Source organism: Prunus mume, linkage group LG4 (genome assembly GCF_029339155.1).
Source record: "Prunus mume cultivar Tortuosa linkage group LG4, ASM2933915v1, whole genome shotgun sequence".
NCBI classification, from domain to species: Eukaryota; Viridiplantae; Streptophyta; class Magnoliopsida; order Rosales; family Rosaceae; genus Prunus; species Prunus mume.
In genome coordinates, this window is record NC_142701.1 from 24,693,236 (window position 1) to 24,720,324 (window position 27,089).

At 38.5% G+C, this 27,089-nt stretch overlaps 3 protein-coding genes and 1 pseudogene across 7 annotated transcripts; 1 reads left to right on the plus strand and 3 right to left on the minus strand.

Annotated features, from left to right (window-relative positions):
- Positions 1-139: 139 nt before the first annotated feature.
- LOC103328984 (Tetratricopeptide repeat (TPR)-like superfamily protein) lies at positions 140-11,187 on the minus strand. Of its 4 annotated transcripts, none has more exons than XM_089049786.1 (4): positions 7,823-11,187; positions 7,558-7,693; positions 6,564-6,712; positions 140-498 (listed from the first exon to the last, which is right to left on the minus strand). In XM_089049786.1, the coding sequence occupies exon 1, from the start codon at positions 10,809-10,811 to the stop codon at positions 8,343-8,345; it is 2,469 nt and encodes an 822-aa protein (XP_088905912.1). In that variant the 5' UTR covers positions 10,812-11,187; the 3' UTR covers positions 140-498; positions 6,564-6,712; positions 7,558-7,693; positions 7,823-8,342. The 4 variants fall into 4 exon arrangements, with proteins under 4 accessions (XP_088905912.1, XP_088905913.1, XP_088905911.1 ...); XM_089049787.1 differs by having other exon boundaries at positions 140-501; XM_089049785.1 differs by having other exon boundaries at positions 140-506.
- Positions 4,330-5,919, minus strand: LOC103328985 (UDP-glycosyltransferase 71A16 pseudogene; annotated as a pseudogene). Its single transcript, XR_016125928.1, has one exon. The product of XR_016125928.1 is annotated as a UDP-glycosyltransferase 71A16 pseudogene (transcript).
- Positions 11,188-20,469: 9,282 nt separating the features above from the next.
- LOC103328982 (UDP-glycosyltransferase 71K3-like) lies at positions 20,470-22,314 on the plus strand. The gene has a single exon (XM_008231410.3). The coding sequence runs from the start codon at positions 20,791-20,793 to the stop codon at positions 22,216-22,218; it is 1,428 nt and encodes a 475-aa protein (XP_008229632.2). The 5' UTR covers positions 20,470-20,790; the 3' UTR covers positions 22,219-22,314.
- A 171-nt stretch (positions 22,315-22,485) lies between these two features.
- Positions 22,486-23,674, minus strand: LOC103328981 (uncharacterized). The gene is made up of 2 exons (XM_008231409.3): positions 23,032-23,674; positions 22,486-22,660 (listed from the first exon to the last, which is right to left on the minus strand). The coding sequence occupies exons 1-2, from the start codon at positions 23,527-23,529 to the stop codon at positions 22,553-22,555; spliced, it is 606 nt and encodes a 201-aa protein (XP_008229631.2). The 5' UTR covers positions 23,530-23,674; the 3' UTR covers positions 22,486-22,552.
- Positions 23,675-27,089: the final 3,415 nt, after the last annotated feature.

Sequence of the window (27,089 nt, forward strand, 5' to 3'; positions counted from 1 at the left end):
TTTGACATGCTGCAAATTATTCTTAAAAAATACGAAATATCATTTTTTTGGTGGTTTATTATTTTGTTCTAAACCAACATTAAGAAAAAGAAACAAAAAACAGAACAAATGCAAACTGGTCTGATTTGAGGGTGAAATAGAACCGTCAAGATGGCCTGTTCTATATCTGGGTCTCATAATTCAAGACTTCTTGGAAGAAGAGCGACCAATGTAATACAGGGCACGCTCAATACTAAGCCAAATGGAAGAAAAGAGCCACTACTCATGCAGGGTATTCCATCAAAGATCAAAGAATCATTTAACTAAGGATATGAGTCATGACCATGCACAACACTACTATAGACAGAAAACATGCTTTTTAACTGCCTGAATAACATGGATAATGCCTTTCCGAGATGGCAGCTTATTACATTACTCTGGCCCAGATCCCAGTGTCCAAGTACACTAGGCCATATGGACAGACGCGAGCAACCATCTGAGAAAACCTGCTTTGGACAACTGCTGACCTGCCCAAAATCCAAATTAGCATAACAGTAGAGTTCCATCTGTAAATACAAGTGTCGTGTTGGATAACATAAACCTAAGATGAAGTTAAAATCAAATCAATTAACAAGACATGCCAATATACTTGCTGGAAAGCAGCCAATATAACAGTTGTCCATAGCTAGCTGTCTCCCTTGTGCCAAACCGGACCATCCATGGTACAGCCTCTCCTCTTAGACCCGCAAGCCCAATATCTCGAAGGCCCACTTGGTTATGGGACTAGTGTCCTCTGTCTTTCCTTAGCACTAAAGGCCTCGTTTGGTTCACGGAATGAATTTGATGAAATAATTTCCCATGTCATTTCCGGGATGGGAAATGGAAGATTCATTTCACGTTTGGTATACTTGGGAAAGTAAGGAGATAACACTTTATTTCCTTTTCCATGTTTGTTTTGAGTAGGAATGGAAAACAAAGTTTGTACAAATTTTTAATTATACCCATATTAAATTAAATAAAAAAAGAATGCATTTAATAATATACTGTAATTCTAAATTGTTAATAGGACAAAATGGTCATGAAAAATGTTTATTTAATGTTGGTTCATTTCCCCAAACTTTCCCATGATGAGGAAAACAAAACCCAAGTTGGGAGGATGGCTTCACTTTCCCTAACTTTCCCATAGGCCAGACAACGATTTCTCATTTCTAAACTTACCAAACAGAGGAAAGTAATTGATTTCTCATTCCCAAGTCTCATTTCTCATTAAATAAACGAGGCCACTGAGAATAACAATGAGTAGCAGATCTACCTTGGGATTGTCGCCACCTGTCCCCAATCATCTGGGGTTATCTATAAAGATGTAATGAGCTGTTTGTTGGCACAAGCTGAATGACAATTGAAACTTTCCTTCATTTCCTTACTCTTTTATTAACGTCTTTCTGTACTATTCTGCTATTTTCTGTCTTTCTGTAAAGCCAGACCTTATCAACTGGTATCAGAGCCCGCATGGACAAAACCCCACATCTCTCGATCTCTGATAAGGACCTCAGTGCCACCTCCGTTGATGGTCGCCATGACCACCTCCAATCCCAACTTGACGGTGTTGTCGACTCTGTCTTTTCTCTCGAAGCCCATCAGACTGACATCCAAACCTCCCTCACTTCTCTCTCCTCCTCCAACTCCGCCTTCCATACTCAACTCACCAACCAATTATCCACTTTTCAGTCCCTCATTCTTGACAAACTCCGCAACATCCAGCCCCACACCTCTACCGTTCCACCCACCCAACCTGCTACAACCACCCTTCCTCCTTCATTCTCCCTTCTGGCAGCCCCACCTCCTCACTATGCCTCTACTTCCCATACACCTCAACCTTCCCCTTCATTCCGCTCTCTCTTTCCCCCAGCCACAACCGCATACAGCGGTCTTGGCCTCTCCCACCCGCCCTCCCCACTCCTCACATCAGCCTCCCCGGCTCTCAACCGTTCTGTATGTCAGCTTGCTTTTCGCACCCGTCCCACTCATCATTTCACCCAACACACACCGCCTCTCTATACCACCCCTTCTCCTTCATCCCTTCCCCCACCTACCTTCTCCGACACACTATCCATACCTTCCACCTACCCCTTCTTTTCATTCTACCCATACCTCTCTTCCTGCTCTTGATCTTCTGCTCTACCATTCCCCCTCCTCTGTCAAAACATAAACTTCACTACAGTTTATGTTTTCTGCAATGTAGAAAACAGATATATGCTTTCTTCTCTCACTGTGAATGATGCCAAAAAGCGTTTCTCTAGCAAGCTCTATCTCATTGCCAAATGGAAAGATTAGGAAAGTCTAAACCCTAAAGAACTAGAGACTAAACCGTGCATTTTTCGTTTTCTGCAATGAAGAAAAGAGTTCCTCTCTCAAGCTCCGTCTCTTTCTCTTTCTCTAGTGATTTTTAGTTTTTAGAGGTTTTGAAACCAAAACTAAACCCAAATCCTAAATTACATTGCAAAATGAAGAATGAAGAGTAGGTATTAGAGCTTTGATTTCCTTACCGTTATTTGTCGAAAGAGAGAATGAAGAATCGGCTTCAATCGTTGGTAGTCATCGTCGTTGGTGCGAACAATCTTCTGAGATTTTGGGGAATTTTGTAGAACTGTTGAAGCGGTTTCTGGAGTTGAAGATGAAAAGTCGCACGAATGGGTTATGATTCAATTTGAGTGTCTGTTGTTTCTGATTAAGTTTTGGGTTTTTTGATGTCATTTTGACGCAGTAAGTTTTGGTTTAAAACTAAATACTAAAATTTGATAATAATGGCATAATGGCATATGTTGTAATTTTAATGTTCTTTGATTTTATTTTGGTAAAAGTATGTATTACTTTTTGGTCTTTCGCCTTATGCTAATTAGGTGAAATTGTATTTCTATTTTTCAAATTAGTAAATTATATCTTAAAATGAAAGATCCCTAAATTTAATTAGGGATTTTGACCTAAAAAATATATAAATTCAATTAGGAATATTTAATTGGGGCTGATGTGTGAAATATATATATATATATATATATATTTTTTAAAATTTTAAAATTTTAAAACAGGGAAAAAAAAAAACCCATTCCCTCCTTTCCCCCCTCCTCCTCCTCCTCCTCCTCTCTCTCTCTCTCTCTCTCTCTCTCTCTCTCTCTCATTGCAGACCTTGAACCAACCTTAGAAATCTACCGTCTTGACCTAGACTTAAGGCCTATAGATCCGCCCCTCCCCAACCTACTCTCTCTGCCGCCTGAAGAACCCTAGGCTCGGTCCCGGGCAATTCGATCAACAACTCGAGAGCCTTATGCGTCATGGCCTCGTTGTTGTTGTTCAAAGCCTCCATCAACATCATCATCATCATCATTGTAATCTTGTAAGCCCAACTTGAAATATGAAAACTTGAAATTTTGGGCATAAATTGAAATCTAAAAATTTAATATATATATATATATATAGCTTCCATTGAGAGATCCTTTATTTGAGTAACACCCTTGTAAGACCCACTCCACATTGTATTTTACTAATCCAAACCATCTATTGTTTAGATAATCATTCAAAGATCATTTCTACAAAAAAATCACTTGAATCCTATATCATTTAACCACTCGATTGAATTATTGAAATTTTAGTACTTTCTTGAAACACTATATTCATTGATTTTGTCGGATACAATTGGATGTCGAAATGGTTTTTGATTCGTCTAATTTTTTGCAAGGATAATCTATAAATGTAGACTTAAAAAATGGATGGTTTAGATTGTTGAAAAAAAAAAAAATTGATAGGGAATCCTAAAGAATGTCCCTCAAATAAAATTATTTGAGAAACCCCCACATATGAATACCAAACAAAGCCTAAAATTACCAAGAAGCCCAGCCAAAGAGCAAATTGATTTGTGGGCCCCGACCAGTCATAGTAAACTAGAATATTGCATTATAAACCGGACCATTGTTTTGGCATATAGCAGCTGAAAGAAAGATGCTGTGAGCTTCAGGGGAACAACAAGACAAAATGTCATCGTAGAAATCCTTCTTGTGTAATCTAAATGGAAAAAGGCAAAAAGAAAAAAGAAAAAAGAAGCTCCAACCATGAAGCTTAGAAAGTTGACCGATGAATAAATAGTAAGAACATTAGTTTAGCATATGGTGGTACATACACGCTACAATCATATCATAGGAGTTCAAACTAAGAACATTAGTTTACAAATTAAAATTATTTTTTATCAAATTAGACCCGTTCGGTCGCTATAATTTCTTGTCTTTAAGTAGCTAGAAAGTTGACCGAAGAATAAATAGTAAAGAAGACAACTAATAAATCAGCAACTAACAAAAACTATAATGACGAAAATGATAAATAACAAATTGCTTGTTGGCTTGGCGTCCGAGAAGTCGTAGTAGAGATTAGAATACCACTACAAAAAGTAGAGTCATCTCTTCCATTGCTTTCAAGTTAGTACAAAAATACTCATAAACTCGTATTAACTAGTAATTACCAATTGGACTCCCGAATGAGTCAAAGGAAAAGCTGATCTATAAAATGACCCAATGAAGAGTGTGAGGATCCATCGTCCATCAAGGCTTTCTTGCACTTCTCACTCATCTCCTTCACCCTCTTTCTTTGATCACTATCATGCTTCATCACCTCTTTTATTCCTCTCTCTATCTCCTCTGCACTCACCACCACTTGATCGTCCCTCCTATAACTCATCTTAATTTCCACTGCCAAACCCAAATCATTCACCAGTTGAAAGGCATTTAGTTGTTGCTCCGCGTACATTGGCCATGTGGCAACCGGCACACCATGCCAGAGACTCTCAGCGTTGAATTCCACCCGCAATGGGATACGAACCCTCCGATTGCCGGTGAGCTAAGATGGCCACTTGCGGAGCCCATCCTATAACCTTGCCAATCCCAACCGTCCGGTCGAGAACCCTTCCGGCAAAACTCCCTTGTGATCTGCATAATCACTTGGGAACGCAACCATCCCCTTTGGTGGGGCTGGCGTAGGGACCACAAGCAAAGCCCACTGTGCTCCAGTGCGCACGCTATCTCTCTCACCTGGTCCTCACCAAAGCTTCCCATGCTCCCAAAGCGGAGGAACACTACAGACGCGGAGGTGATCATCAAGCCACTTTAAGATTTCCGAACCTTCATGGTTATCGTCACTCTTCAAGTTCAGTATGGGTCCCACTGGGTACAGTGGTGGAGTTTTGCCATCGTCAGAAATAGAGTGAAGGGCATGCGATTCTAGCTCAATGAATGTGTTTACCAAAATACCCTTGGTTTCTCTAAACCTTCTGGCATGGTTGATGAATTCAGCGGCGCCATGCTTGTCCAGAAACACACCAGGTAAGACTGATCCAGGCAATGGGTTGACAAAACTCGGCACAACCAACTTAGCATCCGAGTCCTTGAACTCAATGCAGTCCTTTTTTTGCTCATCATGAAGGGTTTGGAGGTGAAACATGAGACCAAGAAACCCTGAGCTGGAGGTGAAGAAGATGTACGTAGGAACCCCAAATTTATCGGCCACGTCTATCATAGAGGTGCAGAATAGGTCGATGACAAACCCAGCAAGCCTAGGCTTGAAATCGGACTGATCTAACTCAGTGAGTTTGGTGACAGCATCTTTAACGTGGGCCTTATGATTCTCAATGAAAAACTTGAGGAAGAGGTTAGGGTTGATGCCCCGAGTCTCTATGGCTTCCTCCGGGAGATCAACGAACTTGATACGTTGTGACATGGAGTCTGTGTAGGCATCAACAGTACCCTTGGGCATGCAGTCAAAAGGTAGCTTCATGGTGAGCACTGTGATGAAAAGTTGGTCGTCTCGAGCAACCAAGAGCTTTGCAATCTCGACTGCAGACACGAGATGGCCAACACCTGGGGAAGGAATGAAAACTAGCTCTGCAGCTTTCTTCATTTTGGAGACAACACGAAGGAACTCAGATAGAGATTAGAGAGATGGTTCTAGTTCAAGCTTTCACTTGTGACTTGTGACTTGTGAAGATCGATTAGGACGATCTGTAGCTTTTATATATATCATGTGCTGCGTCAATGCATTCACATGGATTTTGGTGTTTCCTATAGACCGCTCAATTCTTGGAACTTTCCTTGGCCCAGCCAAGAAAGTGATGTCATGCCTTTGCTGGCATTCTGTAGAAAATTCGGTTTTATTGTCCCAAAGCTTTCATGTTATCTTGTTGAGGAAGTAGTTTCCAGAAAGACTTGGAGACCAAACTAAAGAACAAATGTGGGGGCCCTCCGACCATTGGTTTGTGAGCCCTGATGAATTCTGGATTACCACACAACGGTGTTTATATTTAACATAAAAGTAAGCAAGCAATTGGATTTCATCCTCAAACGGAAAAGGAAAAAAGCAGTAAAGTCCAATACCATAGAATTTTCATAAAATCATATGGTCTTTTAAGTAAAAAGGTGAAGAATCATCTCCGCACAGCACAACAAATTTAAAATTGGCAAAAGAATCCGTGAAATCTTGGCAACAAAGAAAACATAGTACGTAGAAGATAGTGAAGTTATACAAAGTAAATAAATCAATAAGAATACCTAGTGAAATGACTTCCTCCGATTTCTGCGCAGAGGAAAATGCCCGGCTGTAGCACCAGAACTCACTTCAATGGCCAAAGGAAAACAGAGTTCTCTGTTTAAGTTCTTGATGGAGAGTCCCACGGCCAAATATGGTTTCCTCAGGTGCCCTGTGACACAAATTTCAATTTTTCATTTTCAGAATTACGACAATTTTCACCTCCAAATAAATGAACAGTTAGCATTCATGGCGGTATGTGACTCTGTAACCATTTGAGCAATTTAATATTTTTTAGGATGCGAAGAACATGATTCGTATCTATACTTCATTTTAACCATATATGTAACATTAAAGTATAAGAATGCAAGGTAACAAATATATACTGTGCTCATCTCATAAATTACGGATGACACATTACTGAATTCCTTAACAAACATTTCTGGTGGCCTTCATGGCAAAAAATTATCATGCTGCAAATTCACATCTACATACACTTATCGGCAATTTAGCACGCACCCTTCTTAAATTATTATTGCCAAATTATTCTTAAAAAATACGAAATATTATTTTTTTGGTTGTTTATGAAGGAACTAGTACTTATTATTTTGTTCTAAACCAACATTAAGAAAAACAAACCAAAAACAGAAAGGCCCAAATTGAAGTAAAAATAGCTTCTTTGACCAATTTATCCTCCCAGTGCAAATGCAAACTGGTCTGATTTGAGGGTGAAATAGAACCGTCAAGATGGCCTGTTCTATATCTGTGTCTCATAATTTAAGCAGTTATAATAGCCTTCTAAGTGCTATAGAGCACAAAACATAAAACATTTTCAAGATTTCTTGGAAGAAGAGCGACCAATATAATACAGGGCACGCTCAATACTAAGCCAAATGGAAGAAAAGAGCCACTACTCATGCAGGGTATTCCATCAAAGATCAAAGAATCATTTAACTAAGGATGAGTCATGACCATGCACAACACTACTATAGACACAAAACATGCTTTTTAACTGACCTGAATAATATGGATAATGCCTTTCCGAGATGGCAGCTTATTACATTACTCTGGCCCAGATCCCAGTGTCCAAGTACACTACCAAAGGCCATATGGACAGACGCGAGCACCATCTGAGAAAACCTGCTTTGGACAACTGCTGACCTGCCCAAAATCCAAATTAGCATAACAGGAGAGTTCCATCTGTAAATACAAGTGTCGTGTTGGATAACATAAACCTAAGATGAAGTTAAAATCAATTAACAAGACATGCCAATATACTTGCCGGAAAGCAGCCAATATAATAGTTGTCCATAACTATCTGTCTCCCTTGTGCCAAACCGGACCATCCATAATTTTAGGAAGATTGAACCATTTACTCCAGTCCATATGTCCTTTTTGGGAGCTAGAGGAAAAGCATCTGAAAAAGGATTACTGTCGTGTCCACAGGGACAAATGATTGATCCAAAGCAATTTACATGAACACTGTCTTCATGGAATATATCACTTCTTGTTATGGAGCCTGGAAAGGAGTTGTGGATGCTGTGATAAGTACACCACCAGATGGTGGATACTTTACAAGCAGATTTGTTGAAGTAGTCCACCACATTGAATGAAAGCAATTTACATGAACACTGTCTTCATGGAATATATCACTTCTTGTTATGGAGCCTGGAAAGGAGTTGTGGATGCTGTGATAAGTACACCACCAGATGGTGGATACTTTACAAGCATATTTGTTGAAGTAGTCCACCACATTGAATGAAAGCATAAGATGGCAACAATTCTTTATCCAGTACGCTTCATCACTCATTAGGTTCCAACATTGCATCTAAAGGGGAACTGGGAGAAGGCCTATAACCAGTATCTTTCATTGTCATAGTCAATTCCTCCAACATATCATATATCTCATCACACTGAGGGTGCTTTTGGTCCCTAGACACAAAACAGTTCAGAAAACCGGTAATCTCAATCCAACTACATCCAGTCTCCTTTCTCAAGCCTTTTTCCCTCATTTGTTTCCTCACTCTGTCAACATTTTCCCACTTTCCTTCCTCGGCATAAATATTTGAGAGCAAGACATGGTAGCCAGTCTTGCCATTTCCTGCCTCTATTTCAAGCAATTTCTCAGCAACAATCTTTCCCAATTCAAAATGTTTATGAATTCTGCACGCCCCAAGGAGTGATCCCCAAATTTCCATCACATCACCCTCTTCGCCCAACCCTTTGACAAATTCATAAGCTTCAACCACTCTTCCAACTCTCCCTAACATGTCTGCTATACAACAATAGTGTGCCGTTAATGGTTTAATATTGTACTCCCTTTTCATTGAATCATATATAGAAAGACCGTCATCAACCAAACCAGCATAACTACAGGCAGACAAGACTGCAACAAAGGTAATGGCATCAGGTACAATGCCAGATCTCTGCATTGAGTGAAACAAAGAGAGAGCTCTCTCACCCATTCCATGTTGACCATATCCCAGTATCATTGTGGTGTATGTGACAGAATTCTTCTCATGGGTTCCAGTAAATACATTTTCAGCATAAGTGATTGCGCCACATTTGGAGTACACATCAATTAGGGCAGTTCTGACAAATACATTTTGGTCAAGGTACTGGCGGATAGAGAATGCATGGAGCTGCTTACCCATATCTATGTTTCCCACTGGATTACAAGCTGGGAGAATTGATGCTAAGGTGACAGCATTTGGTATTAGATTCTGCTCAAGCATCTGCCTAAAGACAACAAAAGCTTCTTCAGTTAGCCCATTCTGTGTGTATCCAGCAATCATAGAATTCCAAGTGGCCTGATCTCTATCATGGGTGTACTCTTTTTTGAAAATTCGTTCTGCAATCCTTACTGAACCAGATTTAGCATACATGTCAATGAGATAACTGTCCATCCCCTCAAATTGTATTCCGTGCCTAATAAGATAAGCATGGGTCTGCTTTCCAATATCCAGGTTTCTAAGATTTGATGAAGCCGAAAGTAGAGCAGTTACAGTTACGGAATCAATCATAAACTTTTGCTTTTGCATCTCATAAACAAGCATTAAAGCTTCATCATCTAACCCATTTTGAACGAATGCAGAAACCATAGTATTCCACGAAACAACATCCCTCTCGGGCATTTTATCAAATATTTTGAAAGACATCTCAACAGAATTGCACCTTGAATACATCACGATAGTCGCATTTTGTAAAATAACAGGCATCACTCTCAAATGCTTGATAATAAAAGCATGTAGTTGTCCAGCTAATTCCAACTGTTGCAACTGTGAACATGCAGTTAAAGCTGATAGAAAAGTCACCTCATCAAGAATAGCCTGTTCTGACTTCACAGCTTGAAAGAAAAGGCTGATTGCTTCAACAGGAAGGTTATTTTGAACATACGCACCAATCATGGTGTTCCAAATCTCTGTGTTTCTCTCTAAACAATAGTCAAAAATCTTCCTAGCATAATCAAGGCAACCAAGTTCGGCATACATAAATATTGCTGAGCTCACGGCAAACAAGTCATTCACATATTCATCACCCAATCTAAGAAGCATACCATATAAAACATTCGCATTTTTAAAGTCTCCCATAGCGGAAAGGGCAGGGAAAACATTGACAAAACTGACAGCACTCGGTGTTATTCTCATGCTCATCATCATCCTAAATTGCTTGACTGCTTCTGCATATCTCTCAGTCTTAACATACCACGAAACCAACGTATTCCACGCAACCACATTTCTCTTACGCATTGTATCAAACACTCTACGTACTAAATCATACTCGGAATAATCAAAGTCATTATAGCAAGCAGAGTACATATTCAAAAGTGAATTGCACACAATCCTGCTGGGATTCGGTAGGGACCGAAGAACATGGCAATGCAGGGCTTTACCCATCTTGAAATTGCGGGTATCAGCACACGCCTTCAGGGTAGAAGAATAAGTGTAAGGGTCAGACTTGAGGTGGGGAGAGGAGGCCTTCATCTGGCCATAGAACAAGAGGGCTTCATTGGGCATGTTGTTGCAAATGAACCCAATGATGATGGTGTTCCAGAGAACGGTTGTTGGGCGAGGAAGAGTATCAAACAGTTGGCGGGCAAGGAGAGGTTGGCCTTCTTGGCAGAGTTTGCCGAGGCGGGAGCGAATGGTTGGGGTTTTGAGTTTTGGGAGTGGGAGGGCTGAGGACGAGAGGTTTTCAGGAGGGTTGGCTATTGAGGTTTGAGTGGAGGGAGAGGGTGTGGAGAGAGGTAGAGGAAGAGCAGAGAAGGCCATGGTAATGGTAGGCGGTGAATGAGCTACTCTGCTGAACTTTCCCTCCTAATTTGTGGATTGTGATATTGTTTGGTTGGTTGGTAGTTAGCTAGGCCTCTGTTTTCCTCTGCTTGCTTTGTGTAAAATTACCAAATTTAAACCCCCAAAATGCTAGAGCAATTTTTTTTTTTTTCCATCACATCATATTTTCCGGTATCGAGTATAAATCCTCTCATTCTCTTTTGCACTCTCAAGCAACTTCGAGGAAAGCAGGCAAATCAAATTCACTGATGTGTAAAATAAAATTTAATCTAAAATTTGAATCTAACAAGCCCCACCATATTCGGATATTCCTTCATATCATATGACATGAGATGATATGATGATGACCATATTAATTACTTTGATAAACACACGTTAGCTATCACATTATATGAAGAGAAAATATGATAAATTTATTAGTTTTCTATTTTAAACTAGTCAAAGTTTAACCTTAGCCAAAATTTAAATTGGATGGACAGAAGCACCCCTTCAAGTGTATATCTCGTTGAGTACATACTCCCCCTTGGAGCCCTACTTAGAGGAAGTTTGAGTTCTTGATTTGCAGAACAATTAGTGCCAAAGTTTTTTTTAATTCTTTTTTTTTTTTTCACAAACGAACTCCCACCTAAAATTGAACTGCTTGAAAAGAAAATTTATTTCTTACACTTACACTTTACAAAGAGACTCTTATATAAGAGTTCCTTTTTAAGTATCTAGCCTCTCCAGACGCTTCTTGATCTGCAAGAGGTTTTTTAAAAAAATTAAATTTATTTTAGAATTAATAAAATAATGGGTAATTGTGTTCCATAACAATATGATCCAGTATTTGAATTTTTTTTTATATGAAAACGTATGAATTTACCATATTGTCTTTATTTAATTAATAATTTTAATTTTAATGTTTGCATTAACAATGGTATTTTCCAATTATTTTGAATGTTTTATCATTCTCTGCATTTTGCTTTATATATATATATATTATGTTTTCAAAAAGAAAAAATTTAATTATATTTTGCTTAAGAGAATAACTTATTTATTGTAATATTCCTGAAACTTCGGTTAAATCTCACTTTATCTCCCCAAAGTTAAAATGACTCACTTGACCCCTTTGATCGTGATTTCGTGTTCCACTTTACCCCCTCCCGTTATCTCCATTATAACTTTGTCAATTTTGATAACGTGACATGGGTATTTTAATATTTTTACAACAAGTGATGATGTATCATATGAATGACCCATTTTTTTTGTTTAAACTGAATTAAATATATAATCAAATAATGTAATTACTTGTTTAATTATATATATATATATAAAGAAAAAATTCATAATAAAAAAACTTTCTTCTCTATGCTTTAAAAATAAAATTTTAAAAAAGAAAAAACCCTACCTAGATCCAACTCTCCCTAGCAACACCAGCCCAAGCGACTTCCCCAGTCGCTCTCCGCTCCTTTATCCTTCTTCCTTCTAATTTTCAAAACATAACAAAGAATATAAACAACTAGAAGAACATCTTTAGTAGCTACTTCTTCTACTTTTTCTTCAACTTTTTTTCATAAAAAGATTTAGTTCTTAATTAAATGGGAAGATCTCCTTGCTGAGAAAAGGCGCACACCGACAAGTAGCTTGGACCAAAGAAGAAGATGATCTCTCTCGATCTCTCTCTCTCCCCCAAAACTAACTTAGGGTAGGCTTTCTAAAAATTCTCTACAATCAAATCATCCCCAAATCCCAACCTTCAATCCCAACATTCAAACCCAAAATTCCCTCATTCTAGACCTAAATTGAAATATTTTAACTCCAAATTAAATGGACAGACCCTAAATCACTAGCTTTTCAAACAATAATTCAAAACAAGTAGTAGCCAACGTCGAGGGGTTGGTGTACACCAGGGCGGCAGAAGGGACAACAGGGTGATAGCACTCATCGTCAACGTCTCGGGCTCGATCGTGTACAACGAGTCCTTTGACGGTATGGCTGGTGGAGTGTGGGGGTGGATATGGCTGGTGGGGGGATGGGGGTGGGTATGGCTGGTGGTGCGTTGGGGTGGTTATGGATGATGGTGCGATGATTGGTTGTAGAGAGAGAAGAAAAGAGGAAGGATGAGGCCATTCTTTGGAGATAGGGATTGATCTTTCGGGAGAGTTGGATCTGGGTAGGTTATTTTATTTTATTTTTAAAGCATAAAGAAAATAGATTTTTATTTATTAAAATTCCCTATTTTTATATAGATTTTTAATTAAACAAGTAATTACATTATTTAATTCAATTTAAACAAAAAAGGTGGGTCATTCACATGACACATCATCACTTGTAAAAATACTAAATTACCCATGACATGTCATCAAAACTGACAGAGTTATTAATGGAGATAGCAGTATGGGTAAAGTGGAACACAAAATCACGATCAATGGTGTTAAGTGGGTCACTTTAAATTTGGAGAGTAAAGTGAGATTTGACTGAAGTTTCAAGGGGCATTACAGTAAATAAGCCTAAGAAAATTGACTCTACATTTTATTCTTAATCCTCCCTCACTACCTTTTTTATTAATTTAAAAAAAATTGAAATTAAACAGTTTAGTAACAAAGATTAAATTGTAGGACTTGTTTAAATACTTCGTTCTCCTGGACCCCTGTAGTTCAAGGAAACTATGGTCACCCACCATGAGACCTAATCTAATGGTTAAGGAAAAAAAAAGTTTAAAAATCAATATGTTGTCATTTTATATTAATTTTATTTAACAAAAAGTAAAAGAAAGGAAAACATGCTCTATGGAGAAAACAAATAACATGTTCTTGGATCCATCGAAGCTCATAGCCACCAACTCCAGTTGAAAACACGCTCGATGTTCTTTTAATAATAAGTGATTTTCTCATAATTTACCAAATAGGCTGAACTTCCCGAAAATTTTAAAAATCACTTATCACCTAAAATAAGCAAATACCAAACGGGCACTTAATGAGCCATCATTTTTAGCCTAAATCGTATTTTGCACTAAAACTGATTTTTCATATTTTGATTTGGTCGGAATTTAATTTTCTAGTATTTTTATTTGAATCCAAATGAGGAGTACTTCCTTATTTACATTATAAACTTAAGTAAATAGAGTAATATAAAAATAAATGAAAGTAAAGGTACAAAGACATTTACTTAAATGTTGAAAATGGAAATAAGGAACTCAGTACACCTGGAGTGCACCACCACCAAATTGAGAAAATATGCAATTTGAAGCACTTACAATAGTTTTTCTACTAGGGGAGGTGCAGCTGTACCTCTTTGCATCTTAATAGGTCCGCCACTGTTGATGGCAATCTAGTCGACATGAGGGGTGACATTACGAAGAGGACAAGCAATTTGCTATTGGGTAGGTGGCTAGATGTGCTAGAGTTTTCTTCTCACCAAACCCATCCCACATGATAGAGAGTCATAGAGACAAACATACAGAAATGGGCGGGGGGATGTGCGTTTGGGACAGGGAATGGGGAGACAATTTTACCTCGAGAATATTTTAATGGGTTAAAAGTTGACTTTTTGTTCGGGAAAGAATTTGGAGATTTGAGTAGTATCGTTGCGTAGAGCACGTCGAGATGAGTTTGTAGACACGTAGTGGGCTCAAATTGGAGTTGTAAAGAAGAAGTTACGATCAAAAGAAGTCCAGTAGCACAATCGTAATTTTTTCGAAGTTCAGTTTTTAAAAAACCTAGACTTTCTTCATCTCTTCCTCTCCTCCACAAACAGCAAACTTCAGACAGTGATATCTCATCCGTTCGACCATCAAATCCAATGCCACAACTTGCAAACTCTTCATCTTTCTCTCATCTTTCCGTACATATCCATATTTAGCCATGATTCTAAGCGATTAGACCAGAAAATCGATCAAAAACAGAGCCCAAAAAAGGGCTGTTTCGAAAACAAAAACTTCGACGCCATTTCCGACCATCACCCGCCACCAAATCACTTCCAAACCACTCCCCTACCTCTCCTATGTGATTTCCCTTAAAGACCCAACCCAATTTCAAGTAGAAATTGTCAAATCCAATCCTAAAACTTTCTAGGTTTTTCAAAAAGTAAACCGTTTTTTCGAGGGCTTTAACGGTGGAATTGATCTTCAAGCCAAGATATAAAGTTACTCCCCTTGACGTGCTTGATCTGTAGGTATGAATATTGGAGGGCGGTTTGGAGTTTTCCGATTGCCAAAAAATTGCTCTACACACCTGCCGGCGGTGGTAGGGTGTCAAGGTTGGACTTTGGTCCTAAAATGATCCCCACGTAGTCCTGAACACGACGGTATACTCGGATTTCAATTTGGTTACCGTTTGACTGTCGATCGGATTTCACATATTATGCGTTATCCGGTTTCGATATGTTCGGACCATTTGATCAACTCCAATTTAAAATATGTTGATCTAGACACTTTTAGGATGTGTAAAACTTCGCGGATTGAGAATCAGAGTCTCGGATACTCCGATTTAATAATTCAAAGTCTAAATAAATGATAATTATCTGATCGTGCGATCGTAAGCAATCCGACCGTTCGATTCGGACCAAACTTACAGGACATGTATTGTAAAGCTTGTTGAACCCATAGGAAGTCTCGGTTTGAAAATGGGAGGTTGTGGGCCCCACGGGCCCGGTTGACCCAATTTAGAAGGTTTAACCGTCGATTGACCGTGAGTCTTTTGAGGTAGTTTCACCCTTTGAGAAGTGCTAGAACGACTGAGTAAACGAGGCTTAACTGTTTGTGAACTATTTTGTTTATGTTTGGATTTTGAGTTTATGTTGTAGTGTTTTATGGTATTCTTGGGTGTTATTATGATATTCGAAGATTATCTTGTTATTTATCTATTATTATTGTGATTATTATTATTATTAAAGTATATGACTGAGTGATATCTGGTTATCTATGAAAGCCTATTGTTTTAATAGTGGAATATAGTATTATATGGAATTTATATGTAAACAAGTGTTGATTAATATTTGAATTACTTTGGGGTTTTGATGGGTTTACAAGATTATGGTTGAGATTATCAGACTTTGATTTCATACTTAGGTTTGTGAATATTTTGTATCTTTATAAGCTTTATGCTTGAGAAAGGATTTTGGCTACCCATGTAAGAACTGATTTTGAGAAGTTGAGAAAATATTTGGAAAATAGGTTTGTGAAAGCAGATTTGTGGAAAAAGAGAAATTTTATGATAAGTGTCGGAATATGGTTTTCAAACCTACCACAGGAGTACCCCCTAGGTACCTTTGAAACAATTTTGTTTGGCATTTATAACAATGCCCCACGAGTTTCGGGGACGCCTGAATTGTGTGGTGCGAGAATATGCATTCTCGGCCTGACAACATGTCCCCGAGTTCTTGAGGATGTGCGGCTCAGTTGACTAGGTGTCCCTTGAGTCTTGCAAGGAATGCTGCTCATGCTAACTAAATGTCTCCTGAGTCTTGCGAGGAATGTGACTCGAATTGACTCTGTGTTTTTTAGGCTTGCGAGGATGTGTCGCTTATGTGACACTTGGAATTGACGGAATGTTATTGGAATTGACGGAATATCATTGGAATTGAAGGAATATTATTGAAATTGACGGAATATCATTGGAATTGACGGATCATGAATGGGGTACGCCTAGGTGGAGAGTATTTAAGTTTTGCGATGTTTTAAACTTAAATTGAGGATTTTATCTTGATATTTATGGGCGAAGGTTTTAATATATGTTTTCCTACTTCAGAGACAAGAATTAAGAGTTTTCTAATTTTTAAGGATTTTGTATAATTCACAATTATTTTTTTGAGTGAAGTTTTATTTTACCATGTCGTTATTTGATTTTATATACCTGTTCTTTTTCTCCTTGTGTATCTTTTCCAATTAAAAAGTTATTCTCCTCTCATTATTTTATTTTCCTTTTCAATTTCTTTTCACATTTGATTTTGCAAAATAAGAGGTAAACATAAAGGTTGAATATGTAACTTGTCAACAAAACAAAGAGAAAGAACTACGTATGACTTGATCCCTTAGTAAGAGTACATAGGCAACCAAGAGTTATTAAGTGCAGCCGCAAGATGAAGTGATTGAAAAGTTGTTCAGTTAAGTTATTTTGAAATTTGATAACATATTCATGTTGTTCTAAAAGTTGAGATTAGTTCAGATGGCAAAACGACTTATTTGGTATAAAGAGGCTTGAGGCCATAAAGATTTGATATTTGTTGCATGAATTCTCTTTTTGTGCATGCTGAACGGTTGTGGATATTTAAATTGCTTGTTGTACAGGTGGCAAAGTTTGGGAATGAGCAATTTACAGAGGAGACTCTGTCTAATTTTCGGCATAAGTAAATTGTTTTAACAAATTTCGAATCTTAGTTAGAAGGACAATTTGGTCAAGTGTGCTCAGCACCTACTAGGTGTCGGACACACACAAGATTCGGCGCAGATTCCAAAGTAGAATTTGGGTCGGGTCTTGTCATTTGGTGTGAGGCTGCCTTTTTTTATAAAATTTTTATAGAGATCTTTTTTTAAAAGATTTTACTTAGAATTTTCTGAAGGTTGGAGGGGCAAGTTGATCTTCTTCATTGTATGAAGGAGATGGTGGAAGTTGATCACCTGGTGATGGAAAGTTCTGCCTTTTTTCAATCAGATGACTATGCTGGTTGTTTGGTTTTTTTTTTAAAACTTATTTCTAATAACCAAAATAGAGTTTTGATGATACAATTATAATTTTTAATTCGTTTTTTTTTCTCAACCCTTAGATCTAATCTAAGGGTGGTTGACCACAATTTTCTTGGACTATAGAGGTCCAGGAGAACAAATTTTTTTTTTTCTTCTAACCACAGTTTTCTTGCACTACAAGGGTCCAGGAGAAATACAACTAATTAAATTAAACGCAAGTAATACAACTATTTAAATAAAAGACAAGCAATATAACTAATCAAATAAAAGACAAGCAATACAACCTAATGGTTTTCATCATTTAACCAATCGGTATTGCTAGGTCCATCATCACGGAAAAGTCTTCTTCTCATAACATCCCTTCGTTGTAGCTTCCAAAATGACTTTATTTCAAGGGACATATGGCTCGTATCCATGACTATGGTTTCCCGATCCTTCTTCTCCATGTCTTGTTTGCGTGCATACTTCATTTCTCCTGTAAATTCTTTATACATTACCTTCTCATTCGCATCTCTTTTCATGTCTCTCTCAATTTTCATTGTGCCGTTCAGAGCAATTTGCTCCAAAACTTTTGTAGTATCATTGGTGGAATTACTCCCTCTCTTAGTCTTCGGCGCCTTTCTCCCAATAGGCCTGGACTCCTGTTGGATTGGTGAGTCTTGATTCATTGGAGAATCCAAAGGTAAATCCGATATCGTTGAATCGTGGAGCGAGATCTCATTCAAGACAACGCGGTCAGACCCGTAAGAATAATTTTGAATCTCGAACAATTTTTTACCACCTCCCAACATTGGTGATTGTTGAAAGATTTTTTGCCTTAGCCAATGGCATCGAACCACATTTATGCTTGCGTAATCTTTATAATAAAAAATTTGAAATGCAAGAAAAATTGAAAGAAAAAAAATTAGACATGAAATTTAATAAAACGACAATTACAAATAATTTACCTTGTTGGCAAGATTTTCGCCACTTCAAACATTGTCTCTCGCTTTTGTCAATGTATCTCTCCATTTCCCCAACTCTTTATTCAAAAAAATTCACATACTAGCCAAGGCTATTTTCGTACGAGCAGAACATGACCTTGCACAAAATTCGGCATGAATTTTTCTATACATATAAGTGAACTTCATCTTATTGTCCGTGATCGAGCAATGACCAACTTGGATCCAACACTCACACAACAAAACATCTTCCATGGTTGTCCACACCCCTCTACTTCGATAGAAGATGCCATTTGTATTTTAATACAAATGAAATTTGGAAAGTGAAGAAAATTTAGTGTAAAAAGTGAATAATATTGGAAGGAAAAGAAAATGTATGAAGATTTGGTGTGGAAAGTGAAGAATATTGGAAGGAGAAGTAACGATCGGACAAGCCACGTAGCTTTTAGCCATTGGCAGAAATCAGGGGTGGCGCCAGCCTGGCCTAGCGTCAGCACATGGAAGTTTCAAATTTTTTCATCGTTGGCGTGTAAAAAATATAAAGCCCAGGTGCTAACGACAGCTACCCCCAGGCACGAGTTTGGACTCTTTTGCTTATGGGTTTGCCTGGTTTGCTGGGACCCACCTCCTGTCCTAACTGTTGAAGCTCGCTGGAGGCATGACATGGGCTTGGGCCCCCTCCTATTCGAGCCAAACCGCAGCGGTGAAAGTGCTCTTAGGGGTGAATGTGGTACTGTAACCGCAAAATTTCATGTAAATCGCAAACTGCCTGAGAAATCGCAGTATTGCATTATTTGAGATCGCAAACCGGCCAAAGAGTTGAGGTTAATCGCAAATCGGTCAATGTCCGCAACGGTATCCACCGATTGGGTTGTTTTGGGCCTAAACAATACAAGCAATCCCAGAAAATCCACCACCCTAACTAGGCCTAAAAAAAAGGAAAAAAAAGAAAGTGGGAGAGAAAGATATGGAAACAGACAGAGAGAGGAAGGAGGAGGAAAACGGAAAGAAAGATAGAGGTAGAGAAGAAGTGAGAGCTGAGAGATGGAAAGCGACAGAGGGGGAAGAAGTAGGAAAATAGAAAGAGAAAAGGAGAGGAGCAGGAAAAAGAAAGAAAAAGAGAGGTCGAAAAAAATAGGGACAAGAAAAAGAAGTAAAAAAGAAAGAAAAAAACAGACTTTGGTTTGTCGCAAAAGCAATGCATGAGTGTTGGCATGCCCAACAAATGGCTATCTTTTTTTTTAAAAAAAAAAAAAAAAATTCTTGAATTGTATATTATATATTATAAATATAATATTTAATTTTGTGGTGGGTTTTGCCGATGTCAGTTATGCGGTTAAAATGCGATCGGTAAATGCAGTTTTCCAGTATTTTTGTTCAAAATGCCTACCTTACTACCTGTCGTTTGACATTGCTTCTTTGGAATGATAAGTGATTTTAAAAAAAATTTGGGAAGCACTTTGTAAACTATGAAAATTACTTATCATAAAATCGATGTGAGAAAACAATTAATAAAGATTTCATTTTCGATTATGCGTAAATCAATTTCGAAGAGACATTAAGTTTAATGATTATGCGGGAATCATATTTTGATTGTGCGGGAATTAGTATCAACAATACTTTTAACAAAAAATTTAGCAAATGTCAAATTACTTTATCTCATAGCTGATTTTCACAACAAATTTAATAATGATTATTTTCACAGCACATTAATGTCATCAATCACATCCTTTGGTGGGGGCTGCGTTTTATGGACCACAAATCAATCTCGTGACTCTTGTCACGGTGAGCCCAAATTGCTACCTGGAGCCAATAATTTTAATATGAACCCAAGCTACTTGTGCTTGATGAATGCGATGAATTAAATTAAACAACACCACACAACCAAACCAATCATCTAATTAACAGGACACCGTGGTGGATAAGTAGGAAGAATGTTAGTATAGTTTGACAACATCACATGCCTCGTTATCATTGATGAATGCAATTGATTAGTTTGACCGATTGCCTCATTATCCATCACGGATCCCTCTTTAAACAATCATCTTAGATTCGGTGAGCCCACATAACATGCCTCATTATCATTGGGAATTTTTCTCTCTCTCTTTTGTTTTTTGACAAGGAATTTTTTTATATTCTCAGAATTGTCCTACACCACGTAAAATTGAAAGACGTCAATCATCCTTCATCCACCTCAACTGCTCTCAATGTATGTCAAACATACACCATCAAGAAAGCAACAGAGTGAGCAAACAAAGCAGTCAATCAACCTTCATCCACCTCAACTGCTCTCAATGTATGTCAAACATACACCATCAAGAAAGCAACAGAGTGAGCAAACAAAGCAGCACAAAACATGAAGAGAGCAGAGCTGGTTTTCGTTCCCACACCGGCCGTTGGCCATCTTGTATCAGCAATAGAGTTTTCGAAACGATTATTGGACGGCTGTGATCGATTCTCAATCACAATCCTCCTTATGAAACCGCCATTTGAACCCTCTGCTACTCTGAACTCAAACATCAGCGCACAATCGCTTGCTGCCTCCCACGGCCACATCAAAATCATAGACCTTCCCACTGTGAACCGCCCACTTGAGCTTCTTCAACAGTCTGTGGAAAAATACATCACAGTCTACATAGAGGGCTACAAGAACCATGTGAGAGAAGCCATAGCCAGCCATGTCTTGCCCAGTTGCTCTGTTTCTGGTTTAGTGGTTGATATGTTCTGCACCACCATGATCGACGTGGCCAATGAACTCAAGGTTCCATCATTTCTGTTCTTCACTTCTGGTGCTGGCTTTCTCGGCTTCCTGCTCCACCTTTCGAGCCGCTACGACCGAGTCGGCACGGTGTTTAAAGAATCGGACTCCGAGTCAGTGGTACCGAGTTATGTCAACCCTGTTCCTGCAAGCGTAATTCCTTCATTTGCTTTCAGCAGCGACGGGTACGTTACCTTCGCAAACCATGCCAGGAGGTTCAAGGAAACGAAGGGTATAATCGTCAACACATTTGTTGAGCTCGAATCCCATGCGGTTGGCTCACTTTCGGATGGTGAAACCCCTCCTGTTTACACAGTGGGGCCCTTGATTGGCGTTTATCCTGCGCAGCATTCTGATCATCAGAGCAAATTTGACAAAATCATGACGTGGCTTGATGATCAGCCTTTCAAATCAGTGGTGTTCCTCTGCTTTGGGAGCTCTGGGAGCTTTGATGAGGCCCAGCTGAGAGAGATTGCTATTGGCTTAGAGCAGAGTAAGCAGAGGTTCTTGTGGTCCGTACGCAAAGACCCGCCCAAGGGGAAGTTTATGGTGCCAGAGGAGCACACAAGTCATGAGGAGTTTCTGCCTCAAGGGTTCTTGGAGAGGACCAGTGGGGTCGGGATTCTATGTGGGTGGGCCCCACAGGTGGAGGTCCTGGCCCACAGGGCGGTGGGGGGCTTCGTGTCACACTGTGGTTGGAACTCAATAATGGAGAGCCTGTGGCATGGTGTGCCTGTTGTGACTTGGCCTCTGTATGCGGAGCAGCAGATCAATGCGTTTCAGATGGTGAGGGACTTGGGGCTGGCTGTGGAGCTGAGATTGAATTACAGAAAGGACGGTGTAGATCATTTTGTGGTGGCTGATGAGATTGAGAGGGCTGTGAGGTGTGTGATGGACGGTAATGATGAGCTGCGGAAGAAGGTGCAGGAGATGAGTGGAGTGTGTAGGAGGGCTGTTGGTGATGAGGGGTCTTCATCTGCTTCATTTGAAAGATTGATTGAAGTTATGCTGGCACGCTTTAATTAAAGCAGTTGATTTTGTGTGCGGGGTCACAATTTTAGTGCAGACTTTTATGAATGCACGGTTTGCCTTGCTTGAGTAAATCTTACGTTTCTACTTTAATCTAATTTAAATTATGTAATTAGAAATTTAAACTCAAATGCAGAATACATTCGTTTTAACTAACCTGACTAGGCCATACGTACAATTAAATCTCTTTATAAGTGGCACAAATGTTTTGGAGGAATGTTTAACTCCAAATGCTAATAATGTTGCTGTTAATGAGAATGCAGGTTAAAAAGACAATGAAATGAATAAATAAATTAATGAAACAATAAAGAATTACAAATGGGGGAAGCCTTCAAATATTTCCATCTCTCAGATAATTGGAGAGCCTCACATGGTCCATGGGATCTCTCTTCTTTTTCTTGAAATGTTTAGAGGCAGCTTTTAGCAACTTATTCCATACCTGACCACAAATGACAAAACCTTCATATGTTAGAAATCCAGTCACCAGATTGATTTTAGTTCTAAGTTCTTCCCCTGCAAAACAGAGGAATTGGCGCTAAAACAGAAACAAATTCCCAAAACTTTGATGCTAACAACTGCATCTTTATGGGTTGCCTTAAATTCTCATCTCTTTCCCCAAAAATTTCATGTTTTTACTTCAAACAGCTTGTAAATTGTGATCATTTTCAGAGAAAATCTCAAAAGGGTAATCTCAGATTCAGTGATCTTAACCTTCTGCTCTAACCCAGATTCTTCCAGCTTATAAAAACATGTATATAAAATAAATAAATAAACAGAAAGATCTAAGAACCCAGATGAAAAAGGCAGTACCTTTGAGGCTAAGGGGTTACAATGAACCTTAACAGGAGTTGGAGAGAAATCAGAAGCCAATGCCATCTTGCTTTTCTTCTTCTTCTTCTTCATCATCTTGTTCTTCAAAGCACTCCTGCTAATATTAAATCCAGCGGTGGAGATCTTCTTCTTAATAGTAGAACTGACTTTCTTGATACTGCTTTGACTTTCCAACTCCAACCCCATCTCGAAATTGAGCTTCCTTGGCGTCATGAAATCGAAATCCAAGTCCAAATCCATGGGAGCATGAGCCCGAGGGACCAAAGGGGACCATATTGAACTCTGAGTGTAGTCAAAATCGAAAGTAGAGTTGTCTGGAAACTTGCAGAGAAGCTCTTTTGACATCACTGGCTGCAAATACTCCACCACTCTGCAAGTGCTGCTCAAAACTATGAACCTCTCTCTTTCTTCTTCTTCTTCTTCTTCTTCTTCTTGTTGTTTCAGTGAAGTGAGTGAAGCTGCTTCTTTTAATGCCATTTGTGATGTAAAGCTAAGAACTTTTGTGTTGGTGAAGTTTGGTTTTGGGGTTTTAATTGGAATTTGGAGCAGCAAAGGGGAAGACAGAAAGGGGAAGGAGAAGACGGAGACAAGAAAGTTACCGTTGGCTTGGGTGTTAGTGTTTTCTTTAAGTCTTTTGACTATAATAACATCTGAATATGATGTCCAACGGCCGAAAACAAACGTGATGTGTCCGACCAATTTTTTTTAAGATATATCGGGGCCAGGCCCAAAATAATATAATATCATTGATTTGGCCCACTTGCTTGGTTCTATTAACGCCCAGATAATCTCTCAGCTAACTTTTTCTTCTTCTTTTTTTTTTTTTTTTTTTTTTTTGGGTTTTTAATTTCCATTTTTGTTCTTAAGAAATCAAGATCCTAGTCAGTAAGTAAATTCGCATATCATACGCTTAGTCTTGAGAAAGTGTTAGTGCTTCAGGAGTAATCATTTTTTGGTTTATAGGGAAGGGATTCAAACTTCGGCTCTCTTTTAATATTGAGAAGAGAAGTACTGCTATACTAGACAAAATAGGTTTCACTGTCAAACGTAATTGGTTCTAGACAAAATAGGCAAAAATGCAAATCGAGTAAAAAAGGTAACTTGGTTATTGAGTAAAACCACAAAAGTTTTACTAAGAAAAAACTCCCCCAAAAGTCATCAATCTATCCCCTTAAAAATTCTCCCTTATTTGAACTTGGTTTTGACAGATAGGGGTCATGGTTAGTATCGGAAAGGTCAGCGAATACAATTAAACTACAAAGGAAGAAAAGGAAAATTAAATGTGAGATTAAGCAGATGACTTTCGTTCTTAGTAGTTACATGTTCACACATCTTAATACTTTAAGGAAGAGATTAGAAAAATCAAAGGCTTTTCACAATCATTACTAATCCAAAATATTTCATTTCTGAAAATAAAAGACGTGCAAACTCCTACTTAACAAAAAGGAAAAGCAACTTAACAGATTTTTCCTTGAAGAAAGAAATCTACGAAGTCCTTCTGTGTCATCCAAATGATGACTCACTCATAGGTCCGAGAAAGGGATCCAACGACCGATCACATCCCTCACTAGAATTCCACTTATTTCACCTCAGCTCTATTTATCGGTCTGAGCAAGATACGACTTGTTTGAAATTAATTAAATGAACATGAACAATTCATAAAAAAAATCTTTCTATGGCAGTTCATATCTTCTACAATTACTTAACGTATCAATTTCCAATTCTTGGTCATTGAGATTTATAGTCAATACAGATTAATATTTAAGGATAAATATTACCTCCCCTTTACCCAAAACCGCTCATGACCGGTAATGCAAGAGAAGCCATTGATAAGATACTGAAAGTAGTGAATATTTTTGGAATTGCGATAGCAATTCCGCCCATTTCATCGAGATAAACAAGACGTATTCTATCATAACTCGTTCCGGCCAAGAAAAAAAGGGCAGCGCCAATAAATCCGTGAGAGATTATTTGTAAAATGGCTCCGTTGACCTCTCTTGTTGAGGCTGCAAAGGAATTCTCGCGAGCAAGTTCCCATCCAAATTTCCATACATGTTGACATGTTGGAGCCTCACACTCCTAGTATCTGCATTTATTAACAAGCCCCCTGATCATAGAGCTAGTTCTGATGACGTTGCCCCACATCATCCGAAACACAAACGGATGATTTCCTTCGATTTCAAGGTAATCGACACCTTCACGTTTAGCAAATTCAAGGGCCCGGCTGAATGCAGTCAACTGAGCCCTTGTAAAGCTGCTGACCATGCCTACATGTTGCGCAAAGGTAGCTTTAAATACAGCATTGTGATCTCTCATAATGCAACCGACTGAAGCAGTCTTTGATTCGTGCTTGTAATGACCTGTGAAGCTGAGCTTCCAGAAATCATTCATCCAAGCAATGTAGCGGACACATGGTCCCTTATTAGTGATTAGCATCCTTTGGGAAGGGTCCGCGGCCATATTTCTTATTGTCCTGAATAAGGCTGTGGTTTAGCAAACACACAATGATGGATAACTTGAACAATTGAGCAGATTTATACTAGAGTTAGCTTAATTGCCCTGTTATGCCTTTTCAGGTCATAGATGATAAAAATGGTAGATATCGAATATGGTAGGGGACCATTGCAACAGCCACATAATTTATTCAATTGCTTCCTAATGTTTGGATTTGAAATTTAAAAACATCCTTTGCATTTTGAGTAGTGAAGCTAATAAAATTGCTTCCTAAATTCAACAAAAGTTCAAGCCTGGATTGTTATAGATGGCAAGGGACCGTTGCCAACGATAGCATAATTTTTCCCAATTGAACTCTGAAACATAACTTACATGCTAAGTAATGGAGCTTTTTAAATTTGCTTTCTAAATTCAAGAACATTTCAGGCCACACTTGTTATAGATGGCATCGGGTCGTTGGCAACGGTCCTATAATTTATTGTCCAAGTTTAAAGGTTGTGTTTAAATGTGAACTCTGAAACATGATTTACATACCAGATGGGTAATTTCCTAGTAAAATTCCCTTAGGGAGAAGAATAGTTATAGTTTATGGATGGCAAAGTGGTGTTGCCAAACAGTTAAAAAAAACAGGATGACATGGAGATTTTAATTTAACAGTTAATAACAAGAATAAGAGCTACACAATTTATTTACCTATGTAAGCCTGCTTAATGAAGATTACAATTTCTTTTTCAGCAATTTCTAGCAAAGGAGTTCATGTGGGCTTTTTAGTTGTTCTTAGTTAAAACTGAAAGTCTTATGTGTCTGCAATGATATAGAGAGTAGGAAGTATGCTCAAACTACGATGACACATTTAGCTTTGATGATGAGCAAAAGTTTTATGCAGCTCTCTTGTTCCCAAGTTTGGTATATTTTGATCTTCCTGGTTACATTCCCAAACAAAAACTCCTAGGTTTCAGGTTCAGTGATGAGCATGAACCAAGAGTTCTGTAATATTGAAGTTCTAATACCACATCAAGCTGAAAAACATGCATTAGTGTGTGAAATATGATTGCTAAGGCAGGAAAGGATGTTAAACTATTTTGGAATATTAACCCCAAGGAACCATTTAATAACCAAGTTAATAGCTTCCTGAGAAATTTAGAACCTGAGAGAGACAGAGAGAGAGAGAGAGAGAGAGACAGAGAGAGACAGAGAGAGAGTAAGTTTGTTTGTCTTTGAGTGAAAAAAGGTTTTATCGCTTGGAACCTCTCTAAAGCTTATGACAGAGTGAACTGAAATTTTCTGGAGTATGTTCTCAAAGAGATCAATCTTCATGAGTCTACAATCCAACGGATCATGCAATGTGTCTCCACGGTTCAGTTCCAAATTCTTGTGAATGGTGAAGCTATACCCCGCCTTTTGTTCCTGCAAGAGGAGTGAGACAGGGGGATCCCCTCTCACCGTATTTGTTATCGGTGTGTCTTGAGAAGCTTTCTCACATGATTAGTGAGGCTGCTGTCAAGAATGAGTAGAGAGCTGTCAATATCTCTAGAAATGGCCCTAAGATCTCCCACCTGTGTTTTGCGGATGATCTGCTCCTT